General features: G+C 41.7%; 1 protein-coding gene across 2 annotated transcripts in view; it reads left to right on the top strand.

Moving 5' to 3' along the window:
* Positions 1-16648, top strand: part of kcnd3 (potassium voltage-gated channel, Shal-related subfamily, member 3) — a 97249-nt gene that overhangs the window by 63597 nt on the left and 17004 nt on the right. For both annotated transcript variants that reach the window (XM_076740850.1, XM_076740851.1), the window contains exon 4: positions 12627-12795. In XM_076740850.1, the coding sequence (XP_076596965.1) occupies positions 12627-12795 (169 nt within the window). The remainder of the gene's footprint in view (positions 1-12626; positions 12796-16648) is intronic.

Raw genomic sequence — 16648 nt, 5'->3', positions numbered from 1 at the left:
ATCTGTGGAGGGACCAGCCAGCCAGTCACCTTGTTGTTATGACCATGGGCTCACTGTTGTGTGGAGATGACCCCTGAACTCCTGGCCCTGACCTTTCTCCGCCTCTCCCCTCTCAGCTGCAGCCTTATCGCTCCGCACAGCCTCGCTTTGTTTCATCTGGGAACATCAGTTCCAGCAGGGGTCAACCACACGGAGTACATGGAAGGGCTGGAGCGAACTGGAAGCATGTGTTAAACCAAAAAAAAAAAATCAGATACAGTTAGATCAAAGAAGCACAGAATATAATTTAAGAACTTGACAATGCTGGTGTGTAACTGCCTTGGAGGACCAGGGTACATGGATACACTGGTTTGAGGTGAGCAACAAGATATTATTTTACTGAAACAGCAGTCGCATACACTGGGACACTGGGGTTTTCAGGTAGAAAGTGAATAAGTGAATATCAGATCCATTAACAAAGTGTTGAGATTAAATAAAACGGTCAGGTGACACCTACCTAAACAACATAATCAAATAAGTAGAACGTAGCAATAGCTTTAGAAAATGCTTAAAAATAGGACCTAGCACAGGCACAGCCTCCCAGGTGACCAACACTGACTATTATCCATTAGTGCTTTATTTTAATGTGCTGATGGAGAATTCCACTCCCCCCATCCTCTTGATCACATGAAAGCGCAGGTATAAGTGCACCCAAGGCTCAGTGATCTGATCTGCCAAACCACCTCCGGAGGTCATCAGGGACACATTGTGATCACATGGAGCACAAGTTTAAATGCATTTTCAGTCCACACGGAACAACTTTGTGGCAGTTGTTTATTGGAGGCAGAGCGTAAGTGTGCGTCTCTTCAGGACTACAGCGGTCACAGTCGTCCACACATTAAATAAAATGTTTGACAGTGCAGACGTTGGTTTGGCACCCAGTCCTCATCCGCAAAGGTCCCCATCACTATACTCTCCCTCGAGTCTTGACTGCATTCGCACATCCAGATCATCCTCTGGACAGTGGGGGCACTGACTACAGCTGAAATAAAATCAGCTGCATAACACAGTATTCCCCTTTGCTTTCTTGTCCGCCATTCCAGTTGCTGAAGACGGTTTCTCCCCCCACTTCCAAATCAATCAAAAGTCCATACAATAGCACAGCTTCACAGATGGCTGCCATCTTTTGTTGCTGTTGTTGGTGTTGTTTTTGAGGGTGCAAGAAGGAAGAAGAAGAACAAGGTGGACACAGCGATCTGATCTCAATCGGATCTCAATGTGGACACTGGAGACACATTCATACCAAATGTAAATGTTATCAGGTTCAGTCATATCTAGATACAATCTGGAAACGAGACACATTTTGATGCCAGGTGTAATGAGGGTAAAAGTGGAGGACCGGCCAACCAGCACACTGATATTGCTGTAAAACATATCGTTACTTCAATCTCATTTTGCTTACCAGCCAACATTGATGCAGTCCCATACATCTGTCATAATCTAGCATCCAGTCTCCTGTTTGGGCTTTAATTCTGTGGCTGACATTGTAATTGCTTCCTCATTCCTTTTTGTTCCCTCCCCACCCCTATCCTTAGACTGCTGACTGTAATGTCACACACTGCTGGAGACATATAACAGTGGAGTTGTGCAGTGGTTGTAATTGCCCTGCCCTCTCTTTTAAGTTTGATTCCCAAGTGAAAGAATTGCCACGTATATACCTGTACTTTTCGTTGTTGTCTTGCATCCAACAAAAAAGATCAATCTCAGAATTCAAACATTTCTCCAGAGATTCATGTTTCAAACTAAGCGCAGTTAGTTCTCATTAGCAGCTCAATTGAACCACATATCAAGGTTATTGTGGCTCAGCTCCTCAACCTCTCTCCTCACACTCCATCACACCGACGCACAGCTCAGTGTACTCAAGCTCACAGAGATAGATGGGTTCCTGTTTCAATTACCAACAGCCAGTTCTGGTTTTATCCATACATCCACTCGTATCAGCCCTGCGAGGCTTGAAAATATTACAGCACTTACAGAGATATGACTATTATCAGGAGTGTGCACGTGACCACACTCCACATGCATAAAAATTATGCATACGCACATAGACACACACACTTTCAGATGCACAAATGTGTTAATGGCACTGATATTTTCTGTGAATTAGACAGTATGCAGGCAGTCAGTAGTGCAAGCTTTGGGGACTCGTCCTATCTCAGATGTAATTCATATTTAAATGTTGTTATGCTCCCTCTCTTCTGGTAATTGTGTTTGCACTTCCTGGTTACTCTTGGAAGTGGATTCACTGAAGCGTTCTGTTGATAGCAGTCTGGTAATCGCTAATTATAAAGACAGACATACGCATACACAGGCGCACAAACTCAATTCACACACACACATGCTCACGCACAAATGAGCAAAGCTTGTAACAGGGTCCCTGGCTATTATTCACTGACTTCCTGGCAAGTAAGTGTACTCACGCTGCTTAATGTGGCTCTTCGAGAAAACTGCATCTGTAGCATCACATGGAAGGTTTTGAAGAGATGTTAAGAAGCTTTCATTTGGGCTTTTCATTCTCTGCGAAAAGCTAAATTTGAGCAATGGTGCGTTGCCTGCATGGAAAACTAGTGGAGCAAGTGATAACCACCAGATGCTGAGTGTTACAGTGTCCTGTTAATCAGTGTACAAAGACACAGGCTTTCAACACAACCTTTACGTTGATGTGGCAAACTCGCTGCCTATTTACACATCCTGCAGATACATAGCAACATTAGCATTCATTTGGAGGCTTATTTATGAACACCTGATGAATGTAAATAATATATTCACTCTCCTTTTAACTTATAGTGACCTGTTTGTGAACAGCCTGGCACCTGTCTGCTGGTTGTTACTGAGCAGGTAGCATACAGTGGGTTTGTTAAGCTTTTTCCACAGAAAACAGCTGGTGAGAGCAGTGAACGAACCAAAACAGTTAAGTTGTGGGCTGTAAAATGAAAGCAATGAACAGAGAGCCACCAGAATGCTCTGTAGTGCTGAGAGGTAATAATTCTCTGCGGGCTCATCTCTACAAGCAACCCCTTTCACATGCAAGTAGTTGTGAGCTTTTGTTGATATCAAAATATTGATTACAGCACATTTCATATCCCCTGTTAGAACAAAGTGAGCAGTTCTCCATCAGACATGTTGAGAGAAGTTAAATTAGCTTGAGGAGTCCTTTTGTGTGGTTTTGACACCATCTGATGTCATTAGCAATAAGCATATTAAGCATTGATTTCAGCATTGTGATGATTTCTGCTCGCTGTTTTTTCCTCTCAACGTGCCTTCATACTGCTTTTTCCTGCAAGCCCCCAACAGTAAGACATACAAGATGGACAGCTAGTGTAATGATTATACAGTTATTGGAAAATAACACAGAAGACTGTTAAGAGGCTAAGAGGCTGACTAAATTGTACTTTGAGTGTGTTTTTTGTTATTGATAACCACAATGCCTGGCGTAAATTACACTGCTGGTGGTATCACCACTGGCCAAAGGTTAAAATAATGTTAATAATGTGTATTCATGTCTGAGGTGATTCAATAAAAAAACCTGATGTTTCTCTGTCAACCTCAGGCTATCTGAGAGAAGCTATTGCCTTGTAATGGCTAAAGCCCAGAGTGTGTTAATTTAGCATGGTTATAAAACCAGAGGTGTGCACTTACTTAAAAACAGTGCAAAGAAAAAAAAAAAAAAAAAACAGAAAAATGTGGTCAGTCAAAAAATAAAGCTGTGTAAAGTCAGTGTTGGGATTCAACTCTACAAAGTGTCAAAGTTTGTTTAATCCTAAGTGACAGCCAGCTGAGTGTGTGTTCGTGAGAAATGGTGGCAATCCCTCAGTGTGATTCACTGTAAGATTGGTCGGGATGTGAGTGATGGTAATGACCTTTCCTCTGTGTGCAGTGTGGTGTGAGAGTAATACCCTTCCCTTTATCAACTTATCTGTGTGTTTCTTTCTCCCATTCAGCTCTTGACAAATGTAAATGAGGAAATAGCCTGCCTCTCGCTGCACCCTGGAAGACTTTGAAACTGGATTTGGCCATAGTCTTGCGGTTTTGCTCACTTTTGGTTGTAAGCGAAAAAGAAAACACTGACTGCCACAATGTAGCATGTATGTTAAGATTGATTATTCGGATGTAAAAGGGCAATCTCGCTAAAGTGACGTTTTGTTGCCATAATCCTATTACTGTCAGGCACAGATGGTTATTTGTTGTATTTTCTATGAAAGGGAATACAGCAGTGCTCCTGCGGTAGACACTAATACTATACATAAAAGCAAAAGCATCTTTCTAGAGTAAAAGCGCTCCACAGTGCCACACAAGCATTTAGCTGGTTCATTAATAGCAATGCAGATATTGCAAGTCAAGCTTTGTAATCTCCCACATATAAAATGTCCCACATATGAAGTCATATATGAAGCAATTGGATTTTTAGCTGAAATGCTGCCATGTCACTTTTATAATGCAGTAATATTCAAATAGTCAGTGCAGAAGGAAGTCCTTAATATTACACCAATGCAATGGTTCATTTCAGCTTTGCAGTATTTCCCAGGCTCTGATGACCCACCCACAGCACAATGAACACAATAGATTACTCTAGCCATTTCCGACCGTAGATGATAAGAGGTGTTTAATGGAAGCATTATGTGGAGGTGAATGACAGTGAATGCATTGGAGGAGCTCACAGATCAAGTTTTAGATTTCAGCTGTTGGCATTGTTCCCACCTTTCACAATGGACTGGTTTTTATTGTGAAATTGTTCAAAACAAGGCTGTTAACACGCCATTCAGAGAGCAGTTATTCACGTAGGGGCTGCACACGGTGCAGCACTTCATGACATCCTTGCTGTGAAAACAACGTTCATGATTTTATGCTGCTGATTTCTTTGGCCTTGGCTTGTGAATAGGTTGTTTGATTAGCACAAGACGGGGTGCTGTGCGCAGTTATTCACAATTTTGTACATTTTATACAGAACAGTTTTGTTTGTATTAAAGACAGTGATGTACCCTCCATTTTTGATTCTGATTCATGAATTTGGATATGTGTGTATCATTAACTGCATCAAATGAGAACAAAATCTAAACATGAAATTACAAACTAGATTAAAAAATATGATTAATTAAACACATGATATAACAATCAAAAGCGGAATCAAAATTCCAACTGGACTCATAGACACAAACATAGAATTTAACTGAAAGATCGGCCCCAATAACAGGCCCATTGTCACCACATATTTGAGTCAGTATCGGACCAATATCTGATATTGGTCAGCATTGATCTAATGCACAAATGTTGTGCAGACAGCATTCTGTAATCGGTTGTAATAATGATAAGTAATGTGAATAAGTCATTTCCATGTTATGGATGCACACTCTTACTGTAAACAGACTTTTATCCATCATCCATTCAGAAACTCGCCAGTTACTTTCCTGGAATCTAACTCCCTCTGTGATTTCTGGCATTTCATAACAGCTGCATAGCTTTTAGCTTCCTTTTCTGCGGCGAAGGATCATAAATCAACACTCTCCAAATGAGACATCCCCGTCATCCGACGGAATAACTGATTTTGAACCTTCTTGACTTTCTTAATAAGCGCAATTGTTCGGCAGTCTGTTCTCTCAGTTAAGTCCTTGTCGAGCCCCACAGATCAGGATCGCAATCAGAGTTCATGTCTGTGTTGAGCTGTCTTGAGGGAGTGCTGAGATTATTACAGCTCCATTGTATCTGATTTAATCCATATTAAGACATCGTTTGAGGCACATTTAAGCAAACATATCCGACCCTCTGCAAATTAGCACCGACACAATCTGAATCTCAATCTGTTTCTGTCGACTCTTCTGTCTGCTCTCTTTAAGGTTCTCGTCCTCTTCTTCTCCCGCCGTCTCCCTACCTGTTGTTCTTCCGCGTCCTTATTTCTTGCTTTCCTGCGGTGACATTTGTGTGGGTGATTATAGATGGTTGTCCCATCCCTGAAGAGCCATGTGTCATCAGACTTACTTCCATCTGAGTGAGTGGCCATGAAATGTCAGATGAGAGCACAGATGGATGGATGGTTGAGGGTTAGAGGCCTGGAGAGACAATCTTTCACTCTGCTGAAGCCAAAAGAGCTAAGCTTCATTGGCCTGTGACAGGTTGCCCAATGAAAATGGAACTCCACTGCTACTTATAGATATCTTTATGAGGCATCATCACTCATGGCAACTGTTGTACTCTTGTATTTTTCATAGTGGAAATGATTTTTCATTTTCTATATTCTTAGTCAATACAGTGGCATTTGATGTTTTCGTGGGAGTAAGACTGCATTAAGATCATATGAAATGTCATTTTTAAGTCTGTAGCAGCATTGATATAGCATTATATTTCAGGGTTTTTTGCTAGGGCTTGGTGATGATTCATGATTATCATTCATCAGCTTTTGGTTATATAATTCTCCTTTTGCAAAATAAAGTTTTGTAAAATGGACTCTCTTCTTTTCCAAATTAAGTTTTCTGAATTGAAAACTCCAAGTAAATGTTGAAAATGAAATTAATAAAATTGTTGAAGAACACAATGACAGCAATTATCAATTTGACCATTTTATATATGATTTTGCATACATTTGCCATATCCTGATACATTATAGTGATATTTTACATTTATTTCCAAGCCTGAGGTTCTACTGCCTTGTTTAATTTTAAAGCCTCTGAAAACTTGACTTAAAATCCTATATATTTCTCTATAATATGAAATAAGCCACATTAAAGTAAAACAAAACAAAACAAAACAAAACACATCTTTAAATATGATTTATTGAGAGTTTAACAGTCAAAAACTCATTTTAATCAGATGTAACAGACCATGACCAAGCAGCTCACCAGCTGTCATCAGATTCTGATTTGATACTCCTGATTGGTGCAGGGAAGTATGTGACATCACCACTTTGGACCAGTGAGAATAGCTCTCTGATGAAATAACTAAAACTGTGTGGGATCCTGTCATTCATAGTAGCTTTTACAAGTTGTGACCAACCCCCCTTTTTAACAGAGCACTTGTCTGCAAAGCTACTTAAAGGACATGAAGGTATCTGACTTGGCAGTCTCCATGGAGTTCGAGGACCGTGGTGCAGGCAGATGTTGGTTTAATGTGTGTGAGCAGGGACTTTAGACAGAAGCTGTCGTAGCTGTCCATGGTCCTGAAGGATTTCAGCCTCCTCAGCAAACGTTTTGTGATGAAAGAATTCCGTTCAGGATTAAAATTAGCAATTAGCTCAACACCTGTGTTCTATTTTAAATGATTCCTGTCTCACGTCTGCACTGTAAATGATTACCCCATTGACATAAACACACATGAAAACTAAACGCACATGTCATGCACTTACAGCAGACACACAAACCCACTCATTATTTCTGAAATGCTTCCTCCAGTAGGTGATTTCAGTCCTCGAGGGGGTCAATCCACCGGAAGGGATTGTGGTCCAAACAGAATCACTTAGCCTATATCTGAAGGGAACTGAGGAAAATTGCAGAGGAAACACATGGGATTTGGTCTGTAAATAGAAAGCCAACCCTCAACACTTCATATGTCTCTGTCCTGCCTCTCTTTCTCTCTCTCTCTTCCTCTCCATCCTTCTCTTTTCATCTTATCACGTACATATCAATAAAAGCGGCGTTATGAGCTTGCACCACATGCATAAAAGCAGTTTATGACCCACAAAGTGAAAACAAATTCAAGCAATAAATATTTACTTTGTGACTAAGCTCAGATCAGATCATCTCGAGCTCATTGTGCAGATGGTTTTTAATGTGCCCGTACAATGAAATGACAATGAGAATCATATATTTTGTGCGGCATATATTTATATAATTGCACAAACAACATTTATGGATGCTGCCTCTTAATTTTGACCACTTTCATACTTTTGGATTATGCTCGCGTGCTGGCTGGGTTCATCAGCAGGTATTTAAAGGGATGAGTTATGCTGCTGTCCTGACCTGACATGACTTGACCTGCCATCATCACAAATGTGTGTGTCTGTCAGTCCTCAGACCATCTCTGATAAGCCCATCCATCACGCATACCTTCACAAGAGCACTCAGTCCCACTCAATAACTCCAAATCCATCCTTCCCAGACCTTATTAATATAACCCACTGAGACCCAGCCCTCCTACGATTGGATGCGACAACCCTGACCGAGGACTGACCTGCCCACCTGATGGCCTGGGTGTTTGTGTGTCTGTGCGTGTGTGTATTCACCCTATAGTTAGGATGCACATATACACAAACCTATGTTGTGTGTGTTTGTGCCCATGTGAGAATACAGTATGAGATGGAGTAAGAGGGCTGATGGGGGACTGAAAAAACTCCTGGGTGCACAGCATCAGCTGAGAAAATATCTCTCCCTCCGGTATACTATCTTTCACTGCTTATCCATCTTCCTCCTTCCCGAAACATTTACCTGCACCTCCATCGCCACCTTCAATGAAGTCTTGCAGAGTCATAAATGGCTCCAGCATTCATCCAGGCAGAAGGGGAAGAAATTACATCTAACCTCGCTTATCACATGCACACACACGCACATGCTCACCCGCACATTACAGCTTTCTCTTTCTTTAATGTGCGCAAGCCCAGCTTTATCTCTGTGCCATGTATAATGGCACAGAGATGGTATCATCAGAGACGGGCCAGCTTGACTAAATGGGAGCGGCAAATTGACTGTAGTATTAGGAGAGAGGGGGCTCTATCAGGCAATCTGATAGGATCCCATTAAGGAAGGCTTGCAGATGAATATGATTAGCTTTTCATTCCTCCTAATGGAAACATCTTCTGAAGAGGGGAGGAGATGAAATGTTTTGTGGTGATAGGGCCTGTGTACCACTGATGGGATTGTTATTGCCTAATTTGGGCAAAAAGGCCATTAAAGTTCTTGGAAGGGACGATGAATGTTCTCTGTAAGTATACTCTCAGTTATGGCTTTGGACCAGCGCTTCCCTGTGTGTGGGCAGCGCTTTGCTTTGTTGATGCGAAAAACCACCCTCCACTTAAATGGCTTCATATTGGGCTTGTTTTTGCCGAAATCTGTGACAAATGAGTATGAGGTTTCGTCTCTTGTTTCATCTCCCTCACCAAAATCAACTGAATGGGCTTTTGTGTGTGTGTGTTTGTGGTTTATGAGTGTGCCTGTGTTACCATCCTGTGTTTTTACTATCTCCAACAGACTGTGACAGAAGTGTTTCATTTGATTATAAAACGACTATCACGAGCACAACTTCTTAAGCAGATTATTGTTCATTTATGGAGAGCCTCTGGGCTACGGTTTTCCTAGTCCTCAAATAACAGCCAGCATTATTCCCTGTGATCTGTCACAGTGAATGAATTTGAAGAGTGATATTTCAAAACATGTTTCTGGATATGTGCAAGACTTGGAAGAACTGTTAAAATATTAATTGGGTTCTTCTTGCTGTTTAATGTCATGACGACTCAAACGGCCTCAACCCTCATTTCAATAGGTTGTGTGAAGCAGTCAGGTCTTTGATATGCATACGCTCCCAGCAGCAGTAACAGGTTGACTGACTAGATCTGCACTCTGCCAAGTCTACAGGGGCCTTCGATATACATTACAGATGGATCAGGGTAACAATGCCAAATGTTATTCTATCCTTGTGGTGTTAGTATCCGTGTGAAAATGTGTCCAAGAAACCACAGGGAGATAGGATGGTGCGTGTTTTTTCCTGGGTTTTTGTCTATGTATACAAACTCAGAAACCAGTTCATCAGGAACACCTTGTTAAATTGTGATCCAATACAACAGTCCTGTAATAGATCCTGCCTTCATGTAGAGCGGTGCTGTTGTACTGAAAAGTGCTTCTAATATTCTGGGCACTATATTTATGATTGAGGGCACACTAAATAAACGTATATTAGCTTTTGCCAGGCGTACCTAATAAAATCATAACAAGGAAGTGTACAGATATTTTACCTAAGTGAGAAAATAACAGTACCACAGTGTAAAATACTGGTATGTAAGTTTTATCAGCAAAGTGTTGGTGGTACTTTATTGTTTGTTATACTATTGTATTATTATTTCCGATGCATGAACATGCAAGAAGCATTTTAATGTTATCGCTGTGGTAGAGCTAATTTTACCTGTTTTGTATACCGTTGGGTGATTTAATTCACATTATAAGCTCAGGCCATATGCAAAATAAATGTAGAGAAGAAGTGTAAATTATCTTAAAATTAGAATACTTGTGCAGGAGTGCTTCGGTGTCCCCTTCCTATAAAGACAGTGTTTAAACTGGCCGTGCAGCGTGTGTGTGTCATTCCTTTCCTGCAGGAGTTTAACCTCTCTGTAATTCCGCTTACTGTATCTTTGGCTTATTTCCACTACAGCTCACTGACACCACCGCATCCCTCAATTTTAACTGCTTCTGACACGTCACATTGCTTTTGTGTGAGTGTGACGAGACATATTCCCTTGCAACATTTTGTTGCTGTCTTTCTGGCTTTGCTTCTGCTGCGACTTTTCCTTCCAGCCTCTCGGCGCCATCCAAACTGCAAATTTGCAAAAGATATGTTCACAGATGAGTGTCTCCATGAGTCATTATCTCATTTGTCTGTTTACCCAAAAGAATCTGTAATAAGCACACATCAAAATGTCTTGCACATGTGCTTTGTAGTAATTGTACAGTTTGAGATGGGCATATTTTGTAGAAATTTCTATTGTGGGGATATAAAACTGAACTAGGATTGGTTCTAATAGTTTACAATTAAACAACAGGCTGCGCTGTGATTCTTACAGGATCACAGGCTGCAGTGAGGCTGTGACCAGCAGCTCTATAGCTCACTCATCAGTTGTTCCCGTCAGTCAGGCCGCAAAAATTTCCCCATCCTTTGGCGGCCACAGTTTTCATCCTTTGAGGCTGAAATTTGGCATGGAGGTCAAGTGTGTGGATGAAAGTGGTGTTTTTGTTCATACTAATTAGCTAAAAGGGGGCATGGCAGTAGGAGTGGCCTATCACTGAAAGGCACAGAACTTGGATTCACTCGCTTGCACAAGGTTTTGTGGAAAGGTTGGTCATGGGCCAAAAAAACAGCAGATTAACTGTTCATGCCAATATGGTGAAAAGGCAGACGTGCCAGTGGGAGTGGCTTATAATAAAATGGCACATGACTTCTAAGCAGATTCACATACAGACACACACAAACACACCAGTTTGCCATTTCATGACTCATGAACCGTTTGTCATACGCTGTTGTGGGAGGCATCATTAGAGTCAGCAGAGTACCTTTTTTCATTGGTGTGTCAGCCCGGCCTCGCACATTAGCCACACCCCTTTCATAGCTCATGAACCATTTGTCATACAGACCTGCAGAGAGACATCATTGGACTAGAAAGGCTGAAAAAAATCTACCCGTTCATTGGTCCACAAAGCTGTGTCCACCCTATAGCAACTGCAACTCTCTGTCTATGAGGGTGAAATTGGTTTTTGAGTGTGTGTGTGTGTGTGTGTGTGTGTGTGTGTGTGTGTGTGTGTGTGTGGTGTGTGTGTGTGTGTGTGTGTGTGTGTGTGTGTGTGTGTGCGAATGCATTGTGAATTCACACTTGTTCACTTGTTAATATGATGAAATTAATCTAATGAAGGAAATCGACGAAGGGAAAATTATTGTTTGCATTTCTGAGGAGGTATTTCTTGAGGTTAGATTATTTTAACGGTGAAATACAGCCTTAACTCACCGTGAAGGGCAAAGGATTTGTGTTGAAAATGCTACCTTACAGACAGAAATCTTTCCACAATAAGTCTTAGTGTAATTGTATAGAATGTTGGATGCTTAAAGGCTCTTTCTTTCAGGTTTATTTGTAGTCAGACAGAGAGTCAGTTGTAATAAATTCAGTAGAACCTCTTGTTTAGCTGGAAAACAAGAACAAATTACCTGCACTTTTTACTCATGAATAAGAAATGAACACCATTAGAAATAAAGGTTGCTTTTCCAACTTATGTCGTGCTCTTTTAGCTTTTGAATTTCTTCTCTTCCATCTTCTTTCCCTTCCACGGTTGATTCCAGCAGTGTGGCTTCTTCCTTTGGAAAAAAAAAAGGGGGGGGATTTAATGTAGTTATTGTAATTGTGTTGTCTGTCTTTGAACTCAAGACGAGATTGCTTTTGACTTGCAAATATTTCAGATTGAATTGGGCTAAATGACTTTTGGGAAATGTCTGCTGGCATTCACGTGTCCTCTTTCTCTTCTAAAGGTTAATAGTATCTGCTCTCAGTGAACGAGTCAGCGGACTTTACTGTGCCATTCAGTGACAGAGAGGGTTTGGTCGGAACCTCTCTCCATCTCCCTTGAGGTGGGATGGAGTCAGCAGGTCAAGCTTTATTCTGGTGGGGATGGACACATGCAGCATGGAGAAGCCCCAAAAAAAGAAAGATGAAAGCCTTGTACAAGAGAAATGAAGGGGCAGCAAGTTGAACTGGTTGATACTGTGTGTGTGTCTCTGCCTTCGTGATGTGAATGACCTCCAGTCGGCTGTGCATGACTTGGAGGTTGAACTACCACAGACAGATTTTATTGAATGCATAATAAGACGTTTCACTAAATTTACTCTCTCTTTCTCCCTGTCACTGCTTGCAGGTACGGAGACATGGTTCCTAAGACGATTGCAGGGAAGATCTTTGGCTCAATCTGCTCTCTGAGTGGGGTGCTGGTAATTGCCCTGCCTGTCCCTGTCATCGTGTCCAACTTTAGCCGCATCTATCACCAGAACCAGAGAGCAGACAAGCGGCGGGCGCAGAAGGTACAGGTGAACACAGTTTTATTTCCCTTCAACTGAGGCCCAGAGGGTTGGACCTCCAGCCCAGAGGGGTGCTTTGACGTCTCTGTCCGTCCCCTAGAGGAGAGGGGTCCACAGTGGTCGGGTCATCCCTGAGACTAATGATGATGTGTGTATAATCCGCACTGACTTACATTCACATTAACAGTAGGTGCGTGATACATATTCAGTGAGTATCAGCTATACTTTAATGGACCGTCTCCCTTGACATGAATACCTAAACCATGACCTTCCCATTTCACTTTTGCTCTGTATAAATATAAGTCAGTTTTGGAGGATTTTTTTCAGTCAGTTAATACTCATATCCTCCTTGAAATGCCTCTGTGTGCAGCTGAAAGAATAATTTGATATGTTAGCCTACCATAGCTCAATTTCCAATGGGATCATGAGGCAGGCATTCACCATGAGATCTATTTTTTTTTTTTACCATTTTCTAATCAGGCATTCTTAATAAAGGGCCTACGAACTACAGTTAATGGCTTTACTGGCGGTTAATAAATCATCAACTAATGCTGTATAGATCAGTTAGAAACCATTAATAAGAACAACTGTTAGGTTGCCAGGTTGTAAAAAATACTTCTTGTTGTTTGGTATCCACTAGCAGGACACTTTGTCCTCTTACCTCAGTGATCATCAACTGGCAGCCTGCCAAAGCGTCCTATCTGGCCCACAGAATATGATTAAATTCAGAAAATGTGCGCATCTAACATTATTCTCCAGTGGAAGAGGTCCAGTCCGTTCTGACAGTGATGATCAATTAGATGGCAGCTAGCCAAGAGGTCCGTAAATCATAATGCTCTTCAGAAAGCGATTATTCTCCAGCTCCATCCTCTCTACTCCGTGGAGCCACCATCAAACCGCTCAGCTCCCCGGCTGGTCGTTCCCTGGAGCCGACAGCAGCGCGCTGGTCAGGCTGTGGGAGGCAACTCTGGAGCTGTCAGAGAATCACAAAGCTTGTCTATTAAACAGAAGAGACGTGTCTCCATCTTCATCACGTTTATTTACATTGACCAACTGTTGAGCCTCACAATGAGCATTTCTGCTTGCTTCCTGGGATCCTGAGGAGGTTTTTGTTTGTTGAGAGTGGTAGTCGAACTGTGGGTTTGTATTGAGCACTGGCTGCCTCATTGGAGGAGATCTGAGAGCATTTTCTAGTTCACTGTCCAGTTATCATTATGGATTTTTAGAGGTCTGTCCACACTGATATATGCTCATAAAAATAACATTGATTTTGTAAGAAAGTGAAAATATGAAAGAATAATAAGCTAATTTAACCTTTTTTTTTCTTTTCTCAAAAATCCTCTGGCTCCTAGACAGATGTAGTTGAGGACCCCTGCTTTAGCTCTTTAATTAATCAGGAAATGATCTCTAATGAGCCACTTACCTGATGGAAAAACCTGGAACAGGCCTAATCTGGAACCAAATCTATTCATTAATAATTTTTTAAAATGTATAACTGGAGGCTTAAAATCATATTAGAAAATGTGGAACACACAAGTATTTGTTAATGGATTACCAATTTTTACATTTTTGCTGCATTATTACCAAATAGAAACATTAAACACACACAAAAGGGATTTTACACCAACTGGCAACCCAAAACATGTTCTTACTAATGGCTTTAGCGGATCTATAAGGCATTATTAAATTATCTATTAACCATTAATAGTTACAACTTATAAAATCTTTCTAATTGTCAGAAAATGGTACAGGACTTGTATACAGTTGCAAAATCATTGCAGTTAAAGGCCCTAAATTATATATTTTCTCAGTTAGTTTCTGATCAGAAGTGATTGGGTCTTACATCAACACAATTTGTTCTGCCAACGTTAAAATAGATTTGGTTATTGGTAAGAGATATTTCTGTTCTCGTTGATGCAGCAGCACGTTTCAAACAAGTTGGGACAGGAGCAATGAAAGACTGGGAAAGTTGTGGAATGCTCCAAAAACACCTGTTTGCATCATTCCACAGGTAAACAGGTTGATTGGTAACAGGTGAAAGTATCATGATTGGGTGTGAAAGGGGCATCCTGGAAAGGCTCAGTCATTCACAAGCATGGTTCACCACTTTGTGAATGCATGATTGTATAACGATATTTGTACATGGGCTCAGAAACACTTCATGAAACCATTTTTGGTAAACAGTTCATTAGCTAATAATCCTGTTTTTATTTACATTATCCATAGCCTCCCAACTTTTCCAGAATCGGGGTCATAAGCTTGCTGTTAGGAAAATCTCTTATTACTATGTAAAATGTCAATATTTCACAACCTAAATGTTATCAATAGCCCAAACTTATTTAAAAACCCCAGGCTCAATTCTAAAATAGCCTGTCAAATGTGTGAATATCAACAATTGCCCCTCCTCACATGGTTTTCTTTGTTGGTCCGTCCTTCTGAGGAGATTTTTTCCCTCTAAGTGCAGCAATAAAAACACACACAGGCACAAATTTACAAAAGGATTATGTTAACTCGTGTTTAAACTGCAGAAGATTTAAAGATCCTATCTTCCTTTGGGTAAACAGCCCAGCTGTTAGACCTTTAAAGAATCGTGTTTTAGTGTGTCCGTGAGCCAAACTGGGTAGCAGCATCAGCTGGCGCACATACAGAACTGGACTGGTAATCAGTTTGAGGGCAAGCCTGAGCCTTTTTGTTCTCCGGAGATAGATAGCAGTGTGTTTGTTGTTGAGCTGGCAGACATGCACACACTGACACATATTTTCAGTCCATTCCTCTTTCTCATCACTCTCGTTCACGCCTCTCCTAGCAAGGCTTTTTTTCACTCCCTTTTCTTATTTCTTCTCCTCTCCCTTCATTTCTGGTCCTCTGCCTCCACACCCCGCTCTCTTGCTCTCTCTCTCTCACCCTCCCTGTGATTACTGCCATCCATCTCAGCACATGATCTCTGGTTGTAGTTTAAATCTGTTTAAAGTCCTGCAGTCCGACCGTAGCCTGACCGCTGGCCAGTCTTAACTAACTGTAACCTTGTCTGCCAAGCAAGACAGCGGTTTAACACAGCCAAGTGTGCGGGGAGATAAAGACGCACAGAAGGGACGAAGAGGCGGTCGCAAAAGATTGAAAACAGGTTGGATCCGATTAGATGTATAGAGATGACGTAGAAGAGAGAGAGGAGAGGAGTGGTGACGGGGAAGGCCAGAGGGAAGGAGGAAGCAGGAGAGGCAGGCGGAGAGTAGCAAGGGGGGAGAGCTGGAGGCAATGTGCGTCCTAATGCTCTGTTCTTTCCTGAAATAGCCATCACCCAGATGAGGTGCTGGCTGGAGGGAAGGTGTGTGTCTGTCTTCTTGTGTATGCATGTGCATCTGTTAAAGTCATCGTCTGTGTGTGTGTGTGTGTGTATGTGTGTGTGTGTGTGTGTGTGTGTGTGTGTGTGTGTGTGTGTGTGTGTGTGCGTCCACTGTACTTCCTGTCAGTTTAGGCCCTGCCCTTGGTCTGTCCCACCCTCCTGTGTGTTCTTCAAAGAGCCGCAGTGTGGTGCAGTGTTCCAAACACCAGAACAGACACCCACACCTCCAGAAGCACCCACCAACTGACCGGTGTAGCATGACGGCACTGTCGTCATTAACCAGTACTAAATTACTCCCTCGGGCACTTGAATGCCTCCCTGGCTTGCCTGCAGTGAGGTCAGCAGTTTGCTCCACCACCCACACATCCAACAGATAGGTTTCTCTATTTCATAACAGCATGACTCAAACGTCTTATCATTGCCTTGCCATAATAATATTCCACCTTGATGCCTTGATCCTTGAGAGCATTATTACTATGGCAAATCAAGGTCTAAGTGCCAAGTATGATGATAGGTTTG

This window comes from Chaetodon auriga, chromosome 10 (genome assembly GCF_051107435.1).
Source record: "Chaetodon auriga isolate fChaAug3 chromosome 10, fChaAug3.hap1, whole genome shotgun sequence".
NCBI lineage: Eukaryota > Metazoa > Chordata > Actinopteri > Chaetodontiformes > Chaetodontidae > Chaetodon > Chaetodon auriga.
The sequence above is the reverse complement of the archived record's forward strand: the minus strand, read 5'-3'. Positions and strand labels throughout refer to the sequence as shown.